Raw genomic sequence first — 23552 nt, 5'->3', positions numbered from 1 at the left:
GGGCGATCGCAATAGCTCACTTGAGCCTTTGGCTCAGGTGAGCTAAAAAAACAAAGAAAAATCTTGAGAGAATTCTTAAAACAGACGAAATCATGAGACAATTCAGAGTTGAGAATAAGGAAAGCCATTGGCTCTGGAAAGCAGAATGAATTAAAATTCACATCTCAATGCCTTCAAAGAAGACGAGATAACTGTGTTATACTTCCAACTGTCTGACATCATAAAGACAAAGTTGCAAGGAATATCTATATGCATGCTACGAAATACTACTCTGCTGGTTGAAAGCGCTTTTTCTTTCTCTTCTCATAGCAAAAAACTGGCAGAAGAAAAAATTAACTCAATCTCGCAAGATGTTGAGTACGGTATACCGACAATAATCAAGTGAATAAGATACCAAAACAGACATCAAACAATGACCAACCTTTTATCAGCAAAGCGTCCACGAGGCTGTCTCTTGTTGCACAAACATGAATAAGCATGTGATGATTTTCTGCTGGAAATATCCATCTGTGCACCGGGGCATGTATATACTGCATTTCTTTTTCTGGGCTCGAGGCATGAAGTTGAGGCAAGTCATGCATACAAGAAAGAGCTGCTGGCTAGCTCAGCTGCAAAGGCATTGCATGGGGGGTCATCACAAGGCGCTGGCCATGGGATAACAAACAGGTTGCACCAGCGCACACGGAGGAGAGTGAAGTGCCCAATGCTGAGCTTTGGGAAACGCAAAGGGGGTGAAATAAGGGGGGCTACCGTAGCTAGGAAGGTGGAAGTAGAAAGGGTGCAAGAGGAAGGCGTGAAACTCTCCAATCTCAATCAAGTCATGATTGATCACAGTATGTGCGTTTGTCTCTTTTTCTCATTTTTCTATCGCACAGTGGGACAGATAGTGAGACAGGATAGGGATCAATCAAAATTTGACGTAGCACAATCACGTCTGACTATTTATTCAACCTCCTCCTCCTCTTCCTCCTCCCCCTCAGTTTTGATAAGAAACAAGAAGAGAGAAAAAAAGAATGTCACAATGCATCTTCCTTTCCTATGCTCTGTGTGTGTCTGTATGTGTGTGTGTGTGTGCGTTTGTCTCCCATGAGTTGCGATGGTGCAATGTTAATCGATGACCTGCGAAGCTTTTATCAAATTATGACCGACAACACTGCGCAAACAGACACGTTTCTGTCCAGCACTGCCCCCGTGCCAAGGGGGGAAGCTGCAATGCTGACACCTCTCCACAGAAAGGTCCAACCCTTATACCCTGTGTATTCTCCAGTAAAGGTAGAAAGTCCTATGGATGCAGGGCTGTGTTGCCATTAACACAAAATATGTCATCCTTATCGTCACACTTTAACACAACAGTGTGAAGGGTAATCATACAGCAGGCGAGGATCAGGCCAAATTTCAAATCTACATAAGATTGTAAACTACTCCAAGTACATTGTGACACCATAGACTTATGAATTTAAACTTACATAAATATTAATGTTAATAACTAAAATGACTAACTATAAATGGGTTAAAAAAATACATAAATTAACAAATAATAATAATAATAATAATAATAATAATAATAATAATAATAATAATAATAATAATAATAACAATAATAATAATAATAATAATAATAATAATAATAATAATAATAATAATAATAATAATAATAATTATAATAATAATATAGATGAATAAACAAATGAATTATAATACACAAATACACATAAAAATACCTTTCCTTGTAAATAATACATTTTGAATTGTACACAAAGTCTTTTCAATTATTTCATAAGGTATATGGTTAAAAAAAGGAAAAAAGAAAGTGTAAGCTTCACTTTGTTGCAGGGCAGACTGTTGAGAAGCACAAATGGAAGAAGATTAACATTTATTAAGACAACTAGCTTAAAGGGGAAGGCTAGTAACTGATCAGTGGGAATCAGTGGAAATGCTGGGAGATGATTGTTCCAATCCTTACGGGATTCATTCAAGAGTTCATTGTATATCTATTGTTGTGTGAAAATGATTTGCTTCAGAATGGTCTCATATTCAAGTGATGTGCAGATTAATGCTCCGTCACTGACCAGGGACGCTAACCTGGAAGCATTAAACTGCACATTACTTGAATATGAGATCATTCTGAAGCAAATCGTTTTCACACAACAATAGATATACAATGAACTCTTGAATGAATCCCATAAGGATTGGAACAATCAACCCCAGCATTTCCACTGATTCCCACTGATCAGTTACTAGCCTTCCCCTTTAATAACAATTTACTCATTGCAGCCATGATAAACAAAGAAAAATAATCTAGTCTAACGCACCTACATGTATATTTGTGATAGTGTCTTTAAGTCTAAGTGTTTACTGGCAGGTTTTGCAATTTGCTTACTTATTCAAATTGTCCACAAATAAAGAAAGTGTATTTGGACTTGACTTCCCAATCATTACGAGCAAATCTGAGATAATTTATCAACTGCCAACAAGCTTCTGCAACAGACCATTCCATACAAGAGAGCATTATGGACCATGTTTATGTGTACCTACAGTTGCACATATAACATACACTGTATCTTTCTTTGTTACCCTCTGTATTGAGAAGTTTACCACCACTCTCTACTACTGGGTATAAGAATTCTAGGAGATCGAACTTTGAAGGAGGAGAAGATTCAAAAATAGAACCAAAGATCGCTGATGGAAGCCTCACGGGGCAGATAATATACCTTACTGACATGTATTGGCATGGGGTACCCGGAGGACACATGTGTAAACAACTAAATGGTGAGGGAAGACGGAGGATACAAGACAAAGTAGGAATAGGCCAGCACGTGACAGTTGTCGTTTTCTACTTACTAATTTAGTAATCCATTGCAACAAGTGCAGATGGGCCTGCTGATGTGACAAGCCTGGTATTGCCACTGCCCAAGGGTACATGAAAGACCCCCTGCCCCCCCCCCCCCCCCCGATTATAGTAACAATAACAAAGCTCCCTCAAACATACTTCACATGACTACATGCTATCATTTATATTTAAAAAAAATAAACATTAAATCAGTGCAATCTGTACAATTCACTGGATGAGATAGTCTGGATCTTCTGCAAAGCTAATACAAAAAAAAAAAAAAAAATACAAAAAAATAACAACAACAATATATGATAAAAACTGTATACTGTATTGTCCTGCACACATATATTTTGTATGCCCAAACCATGAAATACACTGTATGTATGCATGTTTACTTTTCATCTATGGATAAAAGAGATAGAATCAATGCATCATAATACCACAATGGGTCATTTTCAAACGTGAGTGACACGACAATCTGAGAGTTAGAAGGGCACATATCTTCCCACCTGGAGGTTATGAATGGATCATGACTACCATTTTAGGTTCAGTGTAGGACTGGCATGTACCATTACCAGTTGGATTTGAATTCTCCAATTAACAAGTAAATTATGATTAAAAAACGATGCGTGAGTGACACGACAAATTTCGGACATGGGTTTCTGACCATTAACGGTTACAGCTAGATTCGTGCCAAAGTAGTGCTCCAAGAGAACCATGAGTACTAGTGCATGTACATCAATAGTGTACCTATCTAACATATATAGTCACAATCAATCCCTCCATCTCTGTTGTAAATGGTTCACCCTTACGTGCCGTGAGTGACACGACATCCAAAACGTGAGTGACACGACAAGTGCAAAAATTCCACAATTATCTCAACAATGTAACTTTTTTTGGCATTATGTTCATGGTAACTCTGCACTAATAAACAATTTCTATTCTAATGAAAACTAATGCACACCTTGTAAGACTTCAACAAATGTTCAGTATGTAATTTTGCACTATGAAGGATTTGTTTTACTTTATTTCTTCTACGCAATCCTTTCTAGGATGAGAAAAGTCTGTTTAGAAAAAATGGTTTGTTTGCTTCCACATCGGCTTGAAGCTACTAAAAGTGTTTAATTGTTGTTTTTTCTTGTTGTTGGTTCATTGTGGGAGAAGGACTACTGCTGTGACTTCATTCTGTTCTAAGAATGGCTCTCCTTTGCTGCACTCAAAGCAATTTTGATGGATTCTTGTGTTTTCAGAAATTTCATACTCCTAGCACTAGCCTCTTAACAGATCACTTAGTAAAGTCTGACCACAGTAATCACTTTTCTGGATTGCTAAAAAAATCAAGTACAAAATGATTTCTAAAAGTACAAAACACTTGATTCTTCTGCAAAGTAATAGTAATTCAGGACGTAAATGTTGCTACAGTGTATGATACAACATTACACTGTATATTTCTACAAACCAAAATACAGTTACTAGAAGGAACAAACTGTAGATTCTGAGGAAGGGGTATTTCCAGTCACATTCCTTTTCAATCCACATTATTTGAATGATGAAACATAACTGGATTGAATAGTAAATTGATAATGTCTTTTGTATGCCCCAAACACAACTTGCATAGAGTGTCATGTTTGAGCACATCTCTCTTATCTGACAAAATGTGTCGATATGGCTACCAGTCATGACATGGTCAGATATTCACAATCTGAGTTGGAATGTGTTTCACAGACAAGTCAGACAGCAACTGACCATAACAGGGATGTTTCTGTTTCTCTTCTCAAACAATGTTTCAACTCACAATCTTGCCAACACAGTGTAATCGCTCAGCATGATATGCTGTTGCTGTTACATAGTTACAGAGTTGAAGGTTACAGCAATTGCCTGAGAGTTTCATGGTAAAAATATGTAGATCTACAAGCTTGTATAGAAGATCGTAATGGATGCAGAAGATTGGTCAAAACCTTGTTGAACAGTGCACTTATTGCTGATGAAATTTAGTCCCACATCAATGTTTAATAAATTATGCAAGGGCTCGGGCATTCATTATGACAGATATCAATATTGCAGTGTAGAATCCAAACTATTACTCTCAATCATAACTTTACATTTAAATACTTTTTCTACGAATGTGTAATGTCTGCAGCATGGCGATGTAATGTCCATAGCACTTTCTTTTAATTGAATTATGCAGGTTTTTAAAGAACTTTGTGGATGTGTTGTGTGATATCACATTTTAGCTTTGCATTTGAATTTAGAACAAAATTTGACCAAAACACTGTTTTTCTACCAAAACTTGTATGTCAAAAATAGGATAGACATGGCACTTTGAAAGGGGTTGAAATTTGAATATTTATATATATATATATATAGATACCAAGGAGGATTAATCAGCTGAAAGTCATTTTATAGTGAAAATTTCTACTTTAGAAGATCTACCTTGTACATGCAAATTTTGCCAAATATGAATATTTTCAGCAAAAGACACACTATTTCAATAGCTGAAAAATGCTGGGGTTTTTTTCCAAATTGGACCAAAAATTATCGGTTTGCTATGACCCTTCCTAAATACTATCCACTGTGAAACAAAGTTGTTTCTGGATATTTGTTCATTATCTTTGTTTTTTATTCTTGGGATTTTTTTTTTTTTTTTTTGGGGGGGGGGGGGGAATGCCCACATGAAAAAGATATGGTGCCGATTTCAAACACAAACACACTGTAACATGCAGATGAACTCATCATAACCAGACTATTCCTGTTGCAATGGGCAAATTGGAAAATAAATAGGAAAAGCTACAGGAGGCCTACTCTTACCAGGGATGACATTTGATTACATTTGTATATTCATAGTTTCCATTTAGTATAATGTTTTAATGATTAGTCTCTGTCCTGATTTGTGTACAATATGATATCGTGAGTGACACGACATATCGTGAGTGACACGACATTGTGAGTGACACGACAGAACTTTGACTGTAGATTCTGGCTTTACATATTACAAATTGGACAAAGTTACTACACATGAAATAAGGTATGGTGAAACTGTATTTGGTTTTGTATTGGGGTAATTTGATTTTCAAAATACACAGCTCTAGAAAACTTTTTATGTTTAAAACGTGAGTGACACGACAACCATTTTTGAAAACTTTGAAGCCCTCATTTGTTCTAAAAATGATTTCTGAGAATATGTAATGCTATTCAGGGGATAAATACAATACTAAGGTTTTATCTTATCAACAAATACTCTTCAAATACAAATATTTTATCATGATTTGCAGTATGTGAATTTTGATGCAAAAATACACATTTTATGACATTAAATTACCCAAGTCCTAAATTTGCTGTATTATGAGATATAATAAATTATTTTACGTAATCTTTATGGAAGAATATGGTCTAAGATATCTAGTTTCAAAAAATATCGAAGCCTACTGATTTCTTCCAAGTTTTAATTTTCACCCTCATGTCCACTTTTGTTTGAAAATGGCCAATGGCCTTTCAATATATTTCCTCAGTTTTACACTGGCACCACCAACCTACACATTAATCGATTGCATTCACACATTTTCTGTGCAGTGATTTTACCAGCGCATGCATTTCACATGTCCTCTGGGTTGTTTTGGTGGGTGTGCAACTACTATGTGTCTGCCAATACACAAAGGAACACATACTAAGAGACTAAAGTAAACACCTGAGGTACAGCCAGATGTTGCTCTCTCACAATTGCTGATTTCAGGTTAACTTATTTTGAAAGGCACCTTGAAAACATGTGCACGCATCTCGCATGACAATTCCATCCCTATGCCTATTCAAGAGCCTACGAAATGTTGTTACGACACAGTCTACGCACTGACTTTATTTGCGACCTGACGTCATCTCAAGTCCAAATAATTCAGGATTGCTATTAAAAGCACCTATGTATTCGCACCAAATATTCATAGTGCAATAATGAACAAATTCATTATTGAATTATTGAAAGAGGAAAATGGATGCATAAAATGGCAAACAGATAATTATGTACTAAATAAGGTGATCTACTATTAGAATGCAATGCACTGAATAAAAATGAAAATATCTTTACAAACGAAAATATCCACGTGTTTTCTTTATTCTCTCAGTGATCAAATTGATTTTAAATAGATATTCTTTAGGGTTGTTAAGAATTAATGATTTTGGAAATTGATCATATAAAACAATGTTGGTATAAGTGATTGATTGGCAAGGCATGTACATGTAGGCTGTTATAGCTTTTCCTTGAAGTAAAAGAATAATGTGCTCCAAAATGTGCGCTGCACTGCTGTAACAAGAAAATCTAATTATAAACCAATATACAGCAACATTACAACCCCAACAAACCTGCATTATCCTTGTTCAAGAACCATTATGATGAGTGCGCTGGCATTTACATTCTAGACAATTTTACAGACAACCATAATATGGATAACAACAACAGCAAAAGAATACATACTTTAAATACATACTTTAAATACATACTTTAAGTTAAACTGTAAAGTTCACATTTTAAATATGCAATGTGTAAATTCTAGATGTTGGAGATGGAGACGTCTGAAAATATTCAAAACATTTAGACTTGTGCTTTGAATCAAACAAGTCTTGAAATTTGCATGCCTTGCAACAGTGATTCATGTACATTGCACTTGATGTCTAAGGATGAAAAACAAGACAAGTGATAACTACACATATGAATATTCATGTTCCCTTTACATTAGAGATGTGTGTATCATTACGAAAGAGAGGAAGGACCTGAATCACAATGGCATTTTTGGGCAGAGTAAGAGACATATAGGATTGGAATGCAGGTATAATCATGGTTGTTGAACACTCACTGAAAATTTAGTCTAAGTCATTGAATCATCACCATGAACTTACAGCACTTGATGAAATACTTGTAAAAATAATAGAGATATGAAATGCCTTGGACAATAAAAGCTTCCATGTACAAAGATAAATAATCGACAACCCAAAAACCAACTCCAAAGAGTACTGCCTAATCGTTCAAGACAACGACAAAATAGAAACACACACACACACACACACACACACACATTCCATTTGCAGCCTCGCTCAGTAGGGATGGGAGGTAAGGGCTTAATCAGGGCTAATGAGACATATACCACACATTGCATTATCAAGGTCAGTTGCTTCGGTGAAGGAGAAACGCAACGAGAAAGGGTGTGCAGTGGAATGTCTAGTGGACAGCAGAAAAGCTGAGAGCTCTTCAGATGCAATGCATATTCCTTGATATCTTGTGCATTCTGCATTTCTTGCCATTTGTTTATCAGACATTTGGAATAGCAAAATGACACAAAGCTGAGCTACATATATTCCTTAATAACTTGGGCATCCTGCAATCCTTGCAATATTTGGAATAGCAAAATGACACGACAACTGGTGCAACTACATGTATAATGCAGCGCAAGTCATAACTCCAGAACTTCCAACAAATAATAATCACAATATGGACTTAGCAAATGTTTGCAAACGTGTTTGCATTTGCCTTGCCACTTCGGAGCACTTTCGTACCTATCAGTAATTAAAATTGCCCTTAGAAACTGCTACATGACAAAGTCATTGCAAGTCAGGCAGATTATGATTAAATCTTAGAGAGTGTGTTTGAGAGAGAAAATTTTTTTTTAATATCTGTCAAAGCATACCTTTGCTTGTCCTTAGTCCACAATGTCCACTCTGTAGTAAATCCCTGCACTTAAAATGCTTCTCGTTGAAGGGTACAGAAGGCGCAAAGAGCAGCACACAGTGCTGAGGTGCAGCTCATTGCCACGGGGATAGATAAGACAAATGAGCTGTGATGAGTGCTACAATGAAGAAGAGGTTCAGTTACAGTGCACTTAACCTCCCTCTCTCTCAAGGGTAACCACCAACCTCCCTCTTACTCCAGACAGGTACCCCCTCCACCACCAGCTCAGCCAGCTCTGACTACCGGTATAATGACACTAGATGGTTTTATCTCACCTACTCGTCTCTCCCCTTGCTCTTACTCACTCTCTCCCTCTCTCTCTCTTGCTTTTTCAATATCTCATTTCTGAATAAAATCTCCTATTATGAAATTCTGGGCCCTATCCCGGGGAAAAAAAAAAGCGTCGTGCCTGTTAGTTGGAGATCTCATCGCGGGGCTTGCCGATGATAATGCACGCGAACACGTGTAGCGGCTGTCACTTTTGAGGCTTCAAGCCTGGGCTGGAGACTGGGTGATTGGAAGAGCAAATGTTGTAGTCGCATACCACCGCCATGCACTCATCAGCGTGTATCTATGACGGTAATTAACCTCACTGCATCCATCGGGGTCAAAAGGAAACCTTATCAGTAAAACACTCTGATAAATGACACAGTACTGATTGAGGTCCCCTTTTCACACACAGGTCATGTCATCACTAAAACTCTTCCATGCTCACCTTCCACAAACCACGTGAACCGTGATGACCTGTCAACTCGTCACAGAAATGACGAGACACTTCGCACGAAAGCAACTTTCCTCTCGGCACATCATCGACACAGATGATGAGAAAGACAACCCCACACATACAGACAAATGAATACATAGATCAGAGACTGAGAGAGAGAGTAGGGGAGAGAGAGAGCAAAGCTGCTTTGCAGTGAGCCCCGTGAGCGACAGGATTTCACAGCGGCTCTGCGCTCCTCCGGTGATATTTTGAACTCGTGCGACATTTTCCCCCGTCTCCTCTGAATTAAGGGTGAGATCCAGCTGATGGATATAAATTAGCATCTCTCAACATCATCCCTACTTCTCATTTTCACTCAAAGGGGATGAGAGAGTGAGTGTGTGTGTGTGTGTGTGTGTGTGAGTGTGAGTGGGGGGGGGGGGGGCACTCTGGGAACTTAAAACCAGGGACAGGTTATTTTGTGTATCTATGGCATGCAAGACTTTTCTGTGCAGGCCTATAAAGATCAAGCATAGCAAGCACTTGACGTACTGTATACTCTGTACTCTAGGCAATTTCACCACAAATCTGCATGATCTGATGATCTGGCTCTATATCCAACATGAGCTTTCAGAGATTTCAATAATTGATCTCACTACATATGTCAAATCCTCACATATATTGTGAGCACAATAACGCTAAAAATAACAATCGTAATGATAAACTTCTCGCATTCACGGCAAAATTTCTGTGGCATTGTATTCTAATCCTATTCATGTCTTACTCTGAGGTTTAATAGTCTCATATCATATTCTATCTTTGTGAAACATTCATCTCTTCTTCTTTTTCTTCTTCTTCTTCTTTTTTGCTTCAGTTTTAGATCCTGCTACAGAGAATAGATGTATGGCATTTACAGTCTTTAGTCTAGTTTTAAAGATTTCAAGTTATCATCTTAACTTTCCTGATCACTCTTTAAAAGTTCCTTGTATGCTCCCTTGAAATTAACTTCTTTTCTTTTGCCACATACATTTGCTATCATAACAAAATTTCTCCCTTCTTGAACACAGAGCATTGTTTATACCATGATATATCTGGCATTGATTCCCCTTTTTCCCCACTGAAGATATAACTACAAGAGTTACACATTAAAGTTCATGGGTCCCTATTACAACCCTACAGACTAGATCCCTTTCATGAGCTAGTATATCGTAAAGGTATGCAAGTCAGACATTTCTTCAGGAAAAAAATGAAATATATTGAAAACATCTTTATGTAGAGAGGAAAAAAAATACTATAGATTTGCTGAAAAATTAATATAATTGTAAAGCAATGCCATGAAAAGAATAAATCAAATCAAATCAAATCAAATCCATATTTCAGTACTGATATAAAGAAAATGGTAGACTACCGTAGATTATGTCCTGAGGGTAGATTGAGTTCAATGTATACACAATTTATGCTATGACATAAAACATGGCAATGAATATGGAATAGTAACAACTACAACTTTCTGATAAAGGAACAATCACTTCTTCTTCTTTTTTATATGCTCCAGTCCTAAGTTTAATGAATTTTTCCCTTCTCTTTCCAAGACAGAATGACTGCAGAAACAAAAGGACAGAGGCAGAAGTCTTACAGTGATAACAAAACAAAAAAAGTAAAAAAAAAAAAAAAAATAGCACACACACACACATAAACAATCAAAAAACACTAAATGGAATATAAAAGAATTACGACCTGTAAAAGCCTAAAGAGAAGCTAGTGTTTCTGCCATTAAATCATACTGACTAAAAAAGAAAAAAAAAAGAAAAAAGAATGCTGTATTATTATGAAAGAGGCTTATGAAACATTGATTCCTTGATATATTATAAAAGACAGGCTATATGATGAGGCCTGCTATATATGAGCAGCCATTTCAAGTTTCTACCAGATGTACACAGCATCTACATTGGACCTCAGGGGACCAATACTCATCATCACAAGTCCCTTGTTTAATTTTGATAATGAACATTCATGTTCCGAGAGAAACTAGCCAAATTCGCTCTGCTTGGCTGACTGTAAAAATCCCCACATGTACTAATCTTTTTCCTCAGTTGTAATGTTTTTAAATACAGTATTCTATTCGTTTCTGAACACGTATCTTTGGTAAGAGCTGTGATATAGTGGAGCTATACAGTGTATGTAAAGCACATCTGCATGCCTGGTAATGGTAATAATATTCTTCTGTGAGAGGACAAACAGGAATGGACATTTATGAAAACAAGCATTATGGACTTGTGTACTAAAGTATTGTGGGTTATTTTTGTTCAGAGAATAGTACCAGCAATTTGGTTGTCAAAATACGAGTCTTCAACCACTTATGAACTGAAGGCTAGATACTCATATTCAAGTCTTGCATCACGCAAGGACAGAATCCATACAGTCACATGTGTATTAAATTAATACATACCGTGTATTATACATGAATATATATATATATATATATATATATATATATATATATATATATATATATTTTTTTTTTTTTTTTTTTAGGGGGGCAAAAATATTTTCAGTACACCTCTCACCTCAATCTTCTTGGATTTGGTCATAAACGAAAGATGGTCTGTTTAAATGTTATTTATGATAGATTCATTCACACGTAAGAGTGATCAGTTTTTGCATTGCAATGAGAGAAAATTGATTCTATTATCCATTATTCACACATTTAAAAATATGTACATTGTGTATATATATTCTACTGCCAGTGGAGCTTTTTCAAAGCTCCGAACTGCCCATGCCAAAGAAATGATCGCACTCAGACCCAGTGTGCCGAGTTGCACATGGGATTAAAAACTACAGTCTTTTGTGTGCCAATAATACACACTGTACAAAGCAATTCATCGTGAGGGTTTCCAAGAAAAAAAAATCAAGATGGAACAACTTTTGTATCACTTTGGGGATAGAGAGAATAAGTAACTACTTTTTTAGTCTGTCAAGTACAAGAATTAACGGTTTTCGCCTCATGTTGCAAAAATTGATATTGAAAAAACATTCAATCCGGGTGCGAGTGATCGGGACTGACAGTACTGACAGCAGGACTACCAGTATGGTTAGTCTATTCTTCATTTACTCTACCCAATTACCAGGATATAATACTCCACTTGTGTTTCTACAGTCTCAGCATCGTCTCCCTGTAGCATCGATTGGCCATCACTCAAACTACTGCTAGGGGTGAAAATTACCCCTATATCTGACGATAACACTTCCCGATTAACACTTCCTGAAAGAAAAAATGAAACAATACCCTCAATGCCACACTCCCACGTACCTCACGCTTGGCAAAAGAAGCCCACGAGGGTACTGCGTTACGGTGTTGAATTCTGGGATGTTGAAAACAGAATTTCCTGCATCAATGCCATAAATTCAGTATGTAAATACTATGCCCAGAGTGTGCAGCACCATGGTTTGAATGACATAGAATTCTAGATGCCCCTTCAACATACATTGTATGTATTCATTCATCTCCAGATGCTCCTTTGCCCGTTCAACATACAATGTCAATGTAATTCATCAGGGCCCTGTTTTATGAAGAGTTATAATTGACTATGTAGTTGATTTCTATCATAAGTCTATGGCAGCCTGCGTGGTAAGGACATTTATAATCTATTTTATCTTTTGATAAAATGGGACCCTGGTCAGCTTTGCTAGTCATTCATGTAACATAACTTTTATACAGTATTTTTTTGTATGCTGGATTCTTTGATATATGTTTGTTATGATGTAGCCTAAATATGTATGTATGTACAAAATAATGTATGTAGTATGTATGGATGTATGCAGTATGTATGTGCAATGTATGTGTATGTGTGTACGTATGTATATTTGTATGTACAATTGTATACGTGTATTACAATATACATTGCATCATTTCATCATTATTTCCATATGTGTTGATAATAAGTGAAAACAACAGTAAACATCCAGATGAAGCACATGATGAAGAAGAAGAAGAAGAAAAAAAAATGTTTGCCATCTCCTAAATGCTATCTGTCCAAAATGTGACCCCAAAGTGGATTAAAAAACAAACAAACATATATTAAATACAGGCTGAAAGCTAGGCTAATGCACAAACACTGTTTGCCAATTTATCAATAAGTGTAATGGAAGGAAATGAGAGCATCAGTAGTTCCTCTTTGCCATGTGCATTTTCATTACCATTTCACATGATTGATGTGAAGTTCTACCACCCACTTTTCATCAGCAGAAGAAGCAGCGATGAACCCATATCAGCAATCATTAACCTCTACTCTACGTTGTACGTCCCATTTCATATCAAAAATATAATCTGTCACATTTTTACTCGGCATCATTTACAAGTTTAGGTTCTACAGGATATTGGCATTATACTGGTAAGTTATTCTGATTAACAAATATCATTATCTAACTAATTACTCATAATAAATGTTACAAATCATATCTAATTACTATATTACAAAAAAAAAAAAAATGGGGGGGGGGGGACACCAGAACAAACCTGGATGCAGCAAGAAGAAACAGATGCAGTGTATTGCATCTTTCACTGTGAGTATGATACTGTAAAGTGGATATTTTGCCGCCAAGTTATCATTATTATCATTTTTTTTCTACACTTGGCCGGGAAAGGTGAATTTTACAAGCTTTTCATTCCATGGAATCAAGACATTAATTACTAGAACATATAACAAGCAAAATTAATTCCATGCTTTTATTTTCAACATCGTGGAAATTTTCACTCTCACAGTAATTCTTCTTTGCTTCCCCATGACAAGAAATTTTACTCTTTACAGCTTTGCTACAGTAATGCCATTTTAAAGGCATAATTTACCATTTGCAGAAGAAACAAAAACCCAGCATTAGTGCTTTAAAATACTTCTAAATGTGGGTTAGGGATAGAAACAACCTCTGTAAAAATTTGAATCTGTATAATCGATGTTAAGTACTGTTAAATACACAAAATGTGAACAATAGTTATAATAAAAATGTTTCCAGACTAAACCATCTACAGTTACAGTTTAATGAGAAAAATACTGATATCTCCCTATATATTTTAGGCTTTATTGCAAAAATGTTAAATGGTAGGATGTTTTGTGATACAACAGACCTATACATATGCATCAAATGTGATATCTTGACATTTTCTAGATCATTGCTCCCAAAGGTAAACAAGACCTTTAACTGTCCAGCCACAACTGGTACACTGAGCTGCAATTGTTCGGCAATATTTTTCTCTTCAGAACATTCTATTTCAAAATGTGTGCACACATCAAGGTACACAGCAACTACACCTTGTATCAAAATAAACATCTGCGTTTTGGTCTTGCATGAACGCAGTCCTGCATGTCAACAGCTTCTAAAGCCTGCTCAGTTTTGAAGCCCTAGTCTCGTTAGTATCTAGATACTAGACAGTCAAGAAAAGACAGGGTATTAAGACACATTCATGACATTTCGGTTCTGACATTATCTTGGATACAACGAATATTAATGGCTTTATCCATAATCACATGAGGCTGAAGATGGGGCGGGGATTTCACACTAACAGAAAACATGCGCCCATTCCAAACATGATAAAGGAGTGCTGGCTGTGGCGAACTGTATGTGGAGCTCATGAGACAAACACCTAAATGTCAAATGTTCATGTGTCATCAGCCAACCAACCAGGGACTAAGGATGTCTGAGAGACAGACAATGTTTGTACATCAATCAGTGTGCTCCTACCATCCTGACACATCTCACAAATCTTGACACTTAGATTTGCAGCTCAAAGAAAAAAAATACATGTATACAAATTCTTGTATGTAGGGCCTATAGATCTATATATATTAAATCCATCTATGATCTATCTATCTATCTATCTATCTATCTATCTATCTATCTATATCTATGTACATTGCATCTATCTATCTACCTGCACTGTATATATAAGTACGTATATCATACGTATATTACATGATATACACGTTGTACATTTACCCTGGTGTCTCTATGTACAGTTTGTAATCTAAGCACATTTATGACATGGAGATTAAAGTTCTTCTTTGCAAGGTCTGAATCAAACGAGGGCAGTATAACCTAACATGTATTCGGTATCTAAGGGTTACGGAATGTGGTGACCACTGAGAGAAATTAGAATAAGTTCAAAGAAGTGATCCCTACAGACATGCAGTTGATCCGTATTTCGAAAAATGGCTACAAATCAGTCAAAACAAACAAAACCTAATGATGAAACTTTGCTATGGTAGAAAAATGTCTGCATATGAAGGTTTCTGTATTTGAGTTGAATTAGCATCAGCGCAAATAATACCTCTTTCTACTCGAGCTCTATTCAGTAAGACTCCCAGCATTGGCGGCGGCACAACAGAACAGGCTGGATAACAATGTGTACCTTAACTGCATGAACGTCCTAATTGCCTCTGCCTATCAGCTGGTCTAGCCTGATCAGATAACCTAAGCCAAACGAAGCATTTCCTCTGCTAACGATTATGGTACAGAAATAGATTTGATTCCATCCCTCCTCCCCGTCCACGACATTATCCATCTTTCCCCATCCCGAGTCATTTCTCTTGTAGCAAGGAGCACCAGCAGCTACACGCAGCGCACATTCTCCCTGTCAGGAGCCAAATGTCTCTGCAGTAGGCTAGTTATCTTGCAAAATTTGAAAGATTCCCCCACTCCTTATTCCACAAGATATCATTTCCCCCCCCCCCACCCCACTTTGCAAAGAATGAAACAAATTAAGATACAGGAGAGTGACTTTTCCACAACTTTGCCTTGGCATTCTATTCTTTTCTTCTTCTCCCTGCTTTGCAAACTGTATCCTGCCCTAAAATTATCAGTTTTCTTGCTCTTCTCCTGGGCTAACTTTCCTCATCCAGCTCCCTCTTTATTTCCTTTCCCTACCTACACAACTACACGTGTATCGTGCTGTTCAGATGCAAACCAGTCTATACCAAAACTCGATAAAGAAATGATGTGCACTATAAAGAATCATCGTATAGCTGACAGACTATTAAGACGTATAATCTCGACAGTTTTGGAAAACGTATACAATGTAGATGCTCAATTTCCCACTGCGCATGTTGTTATGGTCATGACGTCGCCGCTAGTGCGAGGAATAGGGTCACCTTGCATTAAGCCCTGCCCAGTTATACCGTTCTATGGTCGCCATACGTTCAGACGCACATAGACATGATGGAAGGCCAATTTGTTATCAAGTTCTAGTTCGAAACAATGCTCTGACCGTTGTTTCATTATATGGCGTTTTGTTAGCGTTCAGATGTATAAATTCATCGTATACCTACACTGTCTACCGTTACGGTACAGCTATACCATTTTAGTATAATTTGTAAATGTCTGAACACCCTGCTAGAGATACAAACTACGCAGGAATAATGTAGTGGTGGTGAAGATGCTGAGCGAATTTGGGTTCGTAGATGACTTCAACAGATGTCCCCTTTAATGGCCACAGCTCGCTGCCTCCTCTTCCTTCTGCTCTTTGAATCAGATTTTTTAGCACCTAGGTACTGGTATTACCATCTGCAGCATCTATCTATAGACCATATCTTTATCTTTACCCCCCCCCCCACCCCCTTATGACTCACCTCCAACTCCCGTCACATACACCCCTCAAAACAATTCCCTCCTCCACCACATACAACGTAACTAGCAAGTCTGCCATGATGTGTTACTGTCAGTAGAATATGGAAGCCTGCTTTTGAAACCACTCCCTTTTTTTGATCAGCCAGAAATAAAATTGTCATAAGACCTGTCTGCCAGCTGACATATTTATCTATTTATTCATTGTCTTAAAAGGATGGGACATTATTCCCCACTGCCATATGGCTCAAATAAAAAAAAAAATAATCAGAATTTATTTCCCTTTCAAAACCTTTTCTGGGCGCTTTAAATTTTGAAAAATACCATATGCTCACTATCATTCCTAAATTACATCCTTTACATTGCCTGAAAGCACAAAGGCATCATAAAAATTAAATTGTTTGCCATTTAAAATCACATTTTGGCTCCAAACCATGATAGACTTCCATTTCAATTTACACTATTAGTGAAGTGTATACCTGTAACAATGACAGAGGTAGTGAAGTGTAACACATCTCTTGTACCTGCATGGTTTGGTACCAGCTTTCCATAGCAACAGTACAAACACACACACCATCCCTCTTTCTCGTGCCCCCCCCCCCCCCCAACTACTGCTCTGCTGCACTACAGGTATAATATCCAGTAATCTCTCCAAATTTGTTTGTCTTGTATTGTTTTTTTCTGCAAATATGACAAAGGTTTCATTAATGTAGCATACCACGGAATTGACTGAGCTTTTGGTTTTATTGTTTACCTTTTTTTCAGTTTCCTTTACACTTATAAGACATTGTACTTGTGATCTGTTGAGAACAGGAAAGAAAATTCACCTCCATATTGTAAAGTGTGTCCACGCTGCAGATGTGTATCTTCTCGCCTAAGTTAAATTTTCATCACAGTGTTTTCTTTTCTGTGTGTATAATTGGTGTATCATAAAAAAAAAATAGATATTGAGATGAATGTACTTTCTTCTGCTAACACACAAACAAATTGTACCAAGAAGAAGAGCTCAAAGATGCTAGAGAAATGCTCTCACTCAACAATGTGACTGTGACACAAGAGGAATTAAAAGTATCAAGAGAAAATTACCAGAGTAAAGTCTGGTATAAAGGCTAGAGCAGAGAGATTGAAAAAGAGATACAAAAGGGGGGGGGGGAGGGAGAAGGGAGAAAAGGAGAGGGGAGAGAGAGAGGGAGAAGGGGGGGGGGGACTGGAAGACAGGACGACAGTATCATACATCAGAATTGAGGGCAGCTAGAAGGCAATAAAACAACTGTAACATAGTGATGAGTGACGCACGTCTGTTGCAGTATCGTCTAATGAGGGAGCCCTGCAGCACAGAGCTCTGAGATGCTTGACAGCCCGGATCACTTGCACAACATCCCGGCAATAAACGTATGACTGCGTCTCAGGTTTAAAGGAGTCAGCCAAGTTGGAGTAGGTCAAAGTAGTATCAAGATTTTCCTACACCCTTGCAGAATTCTATTTCAGGATTTCTGCCTTTATGTCTTGTCAAAATATTTTCATCGAAATAGTGCTAACATTTGAGACAAATCTCTACGATGAAGAGTTAACACCTCATGATGCATATGCACACCCCATACACGATGTATAAATGTGTATGTGTGTGTGTGACAGAGAGACTGTCTATGTTTGAACACATGAGGGAGGCATAACATCTATCACTCTTGACAGCATCAACTATGGTCACTCTGTCTGCTGGTGCAATACACACATACAAAAAGTGTACTATACTATTTTCCTCTTCCATGCTTTTACAAATTCAAACATCACCTACCACAGAGAGCAAGCCAGGGGAACAGACACAGAAAAACTAATGACATGCATAATATGTCTGTGGAGGAAACCTATATACAAAGACACTACTGAGAAAGACTGAAACAGATCAAACATGACACATATTTGCTATTTGTTCATGATAAGTATAGGTCTACAAATGTATCACACTTTGTTATTAAATGAATGACACCTACTAGTATCTCACAGTTCTGGTCTGAACAAAGTTCAAACTGACAATGAATGGAACAAACGCACAGCTAAGCTAGAGTCTGCTACAAACCATATAAGACTGGTGACTAGGAAATACACTGTATTTTGTATTAGGCCTCCCTCAAACCAATAAACTGTCGGCAATTTTACACCAAGCTGAGGCAGACAAGGTTCATAGAGGGTAGCACTGCATGGATGAGACCAGAAAGTGCAAACTCTCAAACTATCTCAAGGACAAATAGCTCCACTTCACTCAATTCTACATTCTCTGAATTTTCTGCCAGCAATAAACACCTCTTCCAAATAAGATAAGTGTAGCACAATGTTGACACACATACACCCCCAACAGACACACACACAACACACACATGTACAAGATTGTAAACGCACACATATCACAAAATTGTGCGCAGTCGCACCTGCATGTATCATGCAGGCATTACATTTGAATACAATCAGGAACAAATGTATGTCAGACGACCCAAAGCAACATAACAAGCAAGTCTTTGAGTACTGTTTGTTCACAAAGCATTGAGCACTCACTGATCATACATGTACATATACAGGCACTCATTTTGGATTACATTCAGATACAATGCAATGCAGGACGTTGTCACATCCATATAACAAAATCAAAGATCAAATAGAAGAAAAAAAAAAATACTATAACTTACATCTTTAGAGTCTCTAGTGGCAGCCATCATGAGTTTTACACATGTATCAATACAAAGGAGACATCCTGTAAAATGAAACAGCTTTCTAGGCACCTAATGAGAGATGTCATACTCTATGATGATCAGTAGCACACAGTGGTCTACCCATCACAAGTGACCAAAAGGCCTTGAATAGGGAGAATAGAATGGTCTGAGCCTGCTGCATTGTTTACAGCAATGCAGAAACCCGCCGGTTGAGAGTCGGGCTAACAAGAGCATCAATGATTTGTGTAACAATGGGTATTGATTCTCATGATAAAGGCTTCAACACTGTTTTCTGGAACTTAGCCTTACACTTCCTTAGTCCCATCAAACTTTTATACTGAAAATTCATACAACACTGTAGGGTGAACGAACTATTCAAAGGCTTTCTTTCAGAGAGGGCAATCTGTCAATCAGTTGCAATAAAGATAACTTGATGGAAGAATGATTAATTTGAATAAATATAGAATACCCATTGCTTTAAAGGATCAGAATCATCAGTGGCTATCTGATGGAAGCTTGGTAGTCTAGTGGATATGACGCCTGTCTGACAATCAGGAGGTAATGGATTCAAATCCCACCAAATTATGCATGCCCATGATTTTTATCATGGCTATAATACTCATAACACTGAATAATTAGTATGCATTATGTTGACAAAAGGGCACTTTGTCAATCAGATAAAATATTCAAAGGCTGATGGTGATGTTACACAGTGACATGAATTCTGAGGGTAATGGTGACCTACTTGGTATTCATCTGTCTCAGGCTCTGATGTGGTTAGATACTCAACCATACAAGTTAGACAGCCAAATTATTAAGATTGGCAGTTTATGAATGAAAGAAGAATACCGTACTAACTGTTACTGAGTTGCTCATAACATGGATTCAAAATGTATCAGGAAGGGGGGCATTCCTTGGAAGAGTAATTTTTTTTTGATTTGTTTTAGACTCTATTCAAATTGATGGGGTTATCAAATAGACCCATCCATGAACCAATTCTTGCCCTGCCAAATGATCATTCCATAATTATGATGATGCATTTTTCTTTCAGCAAAGTACAATTTTTCTTCAAGAAATCAAGTAGGCAGATGATTGCACGACTATATAAAAGTCATTTGACTCTATTGCTTTAAAATTCCAGCAAATACAACCATAGGGAAATATAGGAATTGATCTAACAGAATAGAATATCCAGTCCTATGCTGTCAACAGTACTTCCCTTTAACCCATTGAGGATGGACTGATTTTGCTTTAACACAAAATTCCCATACAGACCTGCCCGAGTATACTCGGTACTAGTCTTCAACAGATTAATCTTCCATGAAAGACATTGTGCCTTGAGCATCATATAAGGTGGAGCTGGTACAACTGAAATATTCATGCTTATTACATCTTGAAATATAATTGTTACATAGGAAGGGTTGTCATGATGATTATGCAATTGGAGATGCTTTGAAGCTGAATGATGAGTTTACAGCTGAAGATCTACTTCAGCGACAATCTGATCTAACTTTGATGTCGTGTCTGGTGACTTGCGGATGGTCCTGTGATAGCTGGCCTCCGTTTCATAAGCAAGTTGCTACGGCAGCAACTTTTGCTGCAATGGCAAGCATCATGGTGGTGACGAGAATTCTACTTCCTGATTGGCTTTCGCTACAAGAAGTTGATACTCCAGCAGGAAATGCTATCCTAACATATTTTTTTTTTTTAAAACATGAGACTAAGGTTACATAAATGTAAACTGTATGCTTGTGCATAATGACTCTCACTATCAGTACAACACAAAGCAGTCTGATCATTTCCTCATCTGGACTAAATATAAACCTTGTACAATGATACACCAAACTTTGACGATCAACACTAGAACACAGATATCTCACTTCAATAACCAAACATACAATCTCACATATATATCCACACCACAAAACCATCTTCAAAAATATCCATCAAAAGAGCAACACACACTTTATGTTCATTGTAGAACACAATACCACAGAAGAGAAACAGTGCTAAGTATTGCTTAAAACACCATTTCTTTGTTGACTCACAACATTATAACAGCACATCAATATTTTCTGGACACCGCATGACAGATAAGTTTTTTGTTTTGTTTTTGTGTTTTTTTAAAGCATTAATGAAAGATCAGCAAGAGAGAGAGCAAGAAAAAGAACAAGGATTAAAAAACAACAACAATGACTTACATCTAGGAGTGAATGAAGCTGTGTGTCTTCAAAGATGGTGTGCAGGAAGTCCAGGTCCTTCTCATCACAGTCTGTCAGGCACTGGATCTCTTCCAAACTATCCAAGACCTGGGCCACAGCACCTAGGAACAGGACCATGGTTAAAGCAGAGAATGAGACACAATTTCAGTTGTTCAATTTCAATAATTAAATTTCAATTTCAATCCCTATTTGTCCACTTGGACATTCCTTTTGTTTCAATTTTTACACATGAACATATAAAACATTCAACCAAAACATTCTTCAATTACAATTTTTCAATTTCAATTTCAATCTCTATTTGTCCACTTGGCCATTCCTTTTGTTTCAATTCTTACACATGAACACATAAAACATTCAACCAAAACATTCTTCAATTACAATTTTTCAATTTCAATTTCAATCTCTATTTGTCCACTTGGACATTCCTAATGTTTCAATTCTTCCACATGAACACATAAAATTATTCTACCAAAACATTTTCACAAATCACACTACCGGTACATTCATCATGAGTACGATTTTGACATACAACATAGAACATATGTGCTATGACACATTTGTTCTAACAGTTGTCTCCCTCTGTACATGCATATTTTAAGTTCACAAACATATCTGTAAGATCATAACTGCTGATCTATAGTGACCCTACATGTTTGCTAAAATATGTTTATTAAAATATAGATCAACAGTGGCAATCTTACAAATTAATTTGTACAGAGTGAGACAACTGATAAAAATATCTCATAGCACATCTTCACCCCTCTGCTTTAATAATCTGTTGCTTTCATTCAACATACAACATACTCATAAAAATCCAGCATCAAACCAAAAATCTGACACTTCATTAAACTATCATTTTGAATATCACACTTCTTAGATCATAATTTGATATCACAACTCATCATAATTAATCAAACAAAGGAAAACCGTAAAATGATTTGTGAAATAGATTATCACATCTACACATTACAGCCAACATTAGAGTGGAGCTATCATCCAATGAATGTTACATTACATGAATACCTTGGACAGTCCTTTAATAACCAAGCAAATATTGATTAAAAAAAAAATCCTTCAAACTACTAACCTTCACCAAGGAGGTGATTGGGCAATAAACTTTGCACATTGAATATACTTATCATCCTGGAAAGCTTTAATATACAGGCTTACCACAACACAATAATTGCTCCTATGCATGTACAGTCGACATTGCATATTAAAGTCGACCTTGCATAAGTCGAATAATCGCCCGAGTCAAAGACCTTTCACGCCCTCTTCTCTATATATTCTATTGATTTTAATCCTTCACAAGTCAAATTTTCTCTAAGTTGAAGCTATTTCTTCAGTCCAAATAGATTTGACTCATGCAAGGTTGACTGTACAATATATATCCAAAACACAAACTAAAAGAAGAAGAAAAAGACAAAAATACCTGATGAAGTTGGGTCATCGTCTGCAAAGTCTGTGATGTGCTTTGTGTTGGGATCGCTGTAGAAACTTGTGAACTTGTGACTTGCTACTGCTGCAAGAACGGCACCCTGGGACGGAATCACATGTACACATACATCAACATAATGTCACTCCACTTCTGTCCTTTATGAATATCACACATATGATTTTGCCCTCTTTCCCTGGTAACCTCTACCCTATAGAGTTTCTTTTTGCTGTGATAAAGAAATGGTGTGTGCGAGTGGTATGCACCACGACTTATTGTGATGGCCTACAATCTGGTGGAAATAAAGCTGTTTCCAAAGAGCTCTGAAAA

General features: G+C 37.0%; 1 protein-coding gene across 1 annotated transcript in view; it reads right to left on the bottom strand.

The window, feature by feature from the left end:
- LOC140244225 (peripheral plasma membrane protein CASK-like) overlaps positions 1-23552 on the bottom strand; it is a 133735-nt gene that overhangs the window by 67068 nt on the left and 43115 nt on the right. Inside the window, exons 9-10 of the mRNA XM_072323860.1 lie at positions 23220-23325; positions 21767-21888 (exon numbers count right to left, since the gene is read on the bottom strand). Coding sequence (XP_072179961.1) covers positions 21767-21888; positions 23220-23325 — 228 coding nt within the window. The remainder of the gene's footprint in view (positions 1-21766; positions 21889-23219; positions 23326-23552) is intronic.

Source organism: Diadema setosum, chromosome 21 (genome assembly GCF_964275005.1).
Source record: "Diadema setosum chromosome 21, eeDiaSeto1, whole genome shotgun sequence".
Lineage (NCBI taxonomy): Eukaryota > Metazoa > Echinodermata > Echinoidea > Diadematoida > Diadematidae > Diadema > Diadema setosum.
Note: the sequence above shows the minus strand (reverse complement) of the source record. Positions and strands in the feature narration are given on the sequence as shown.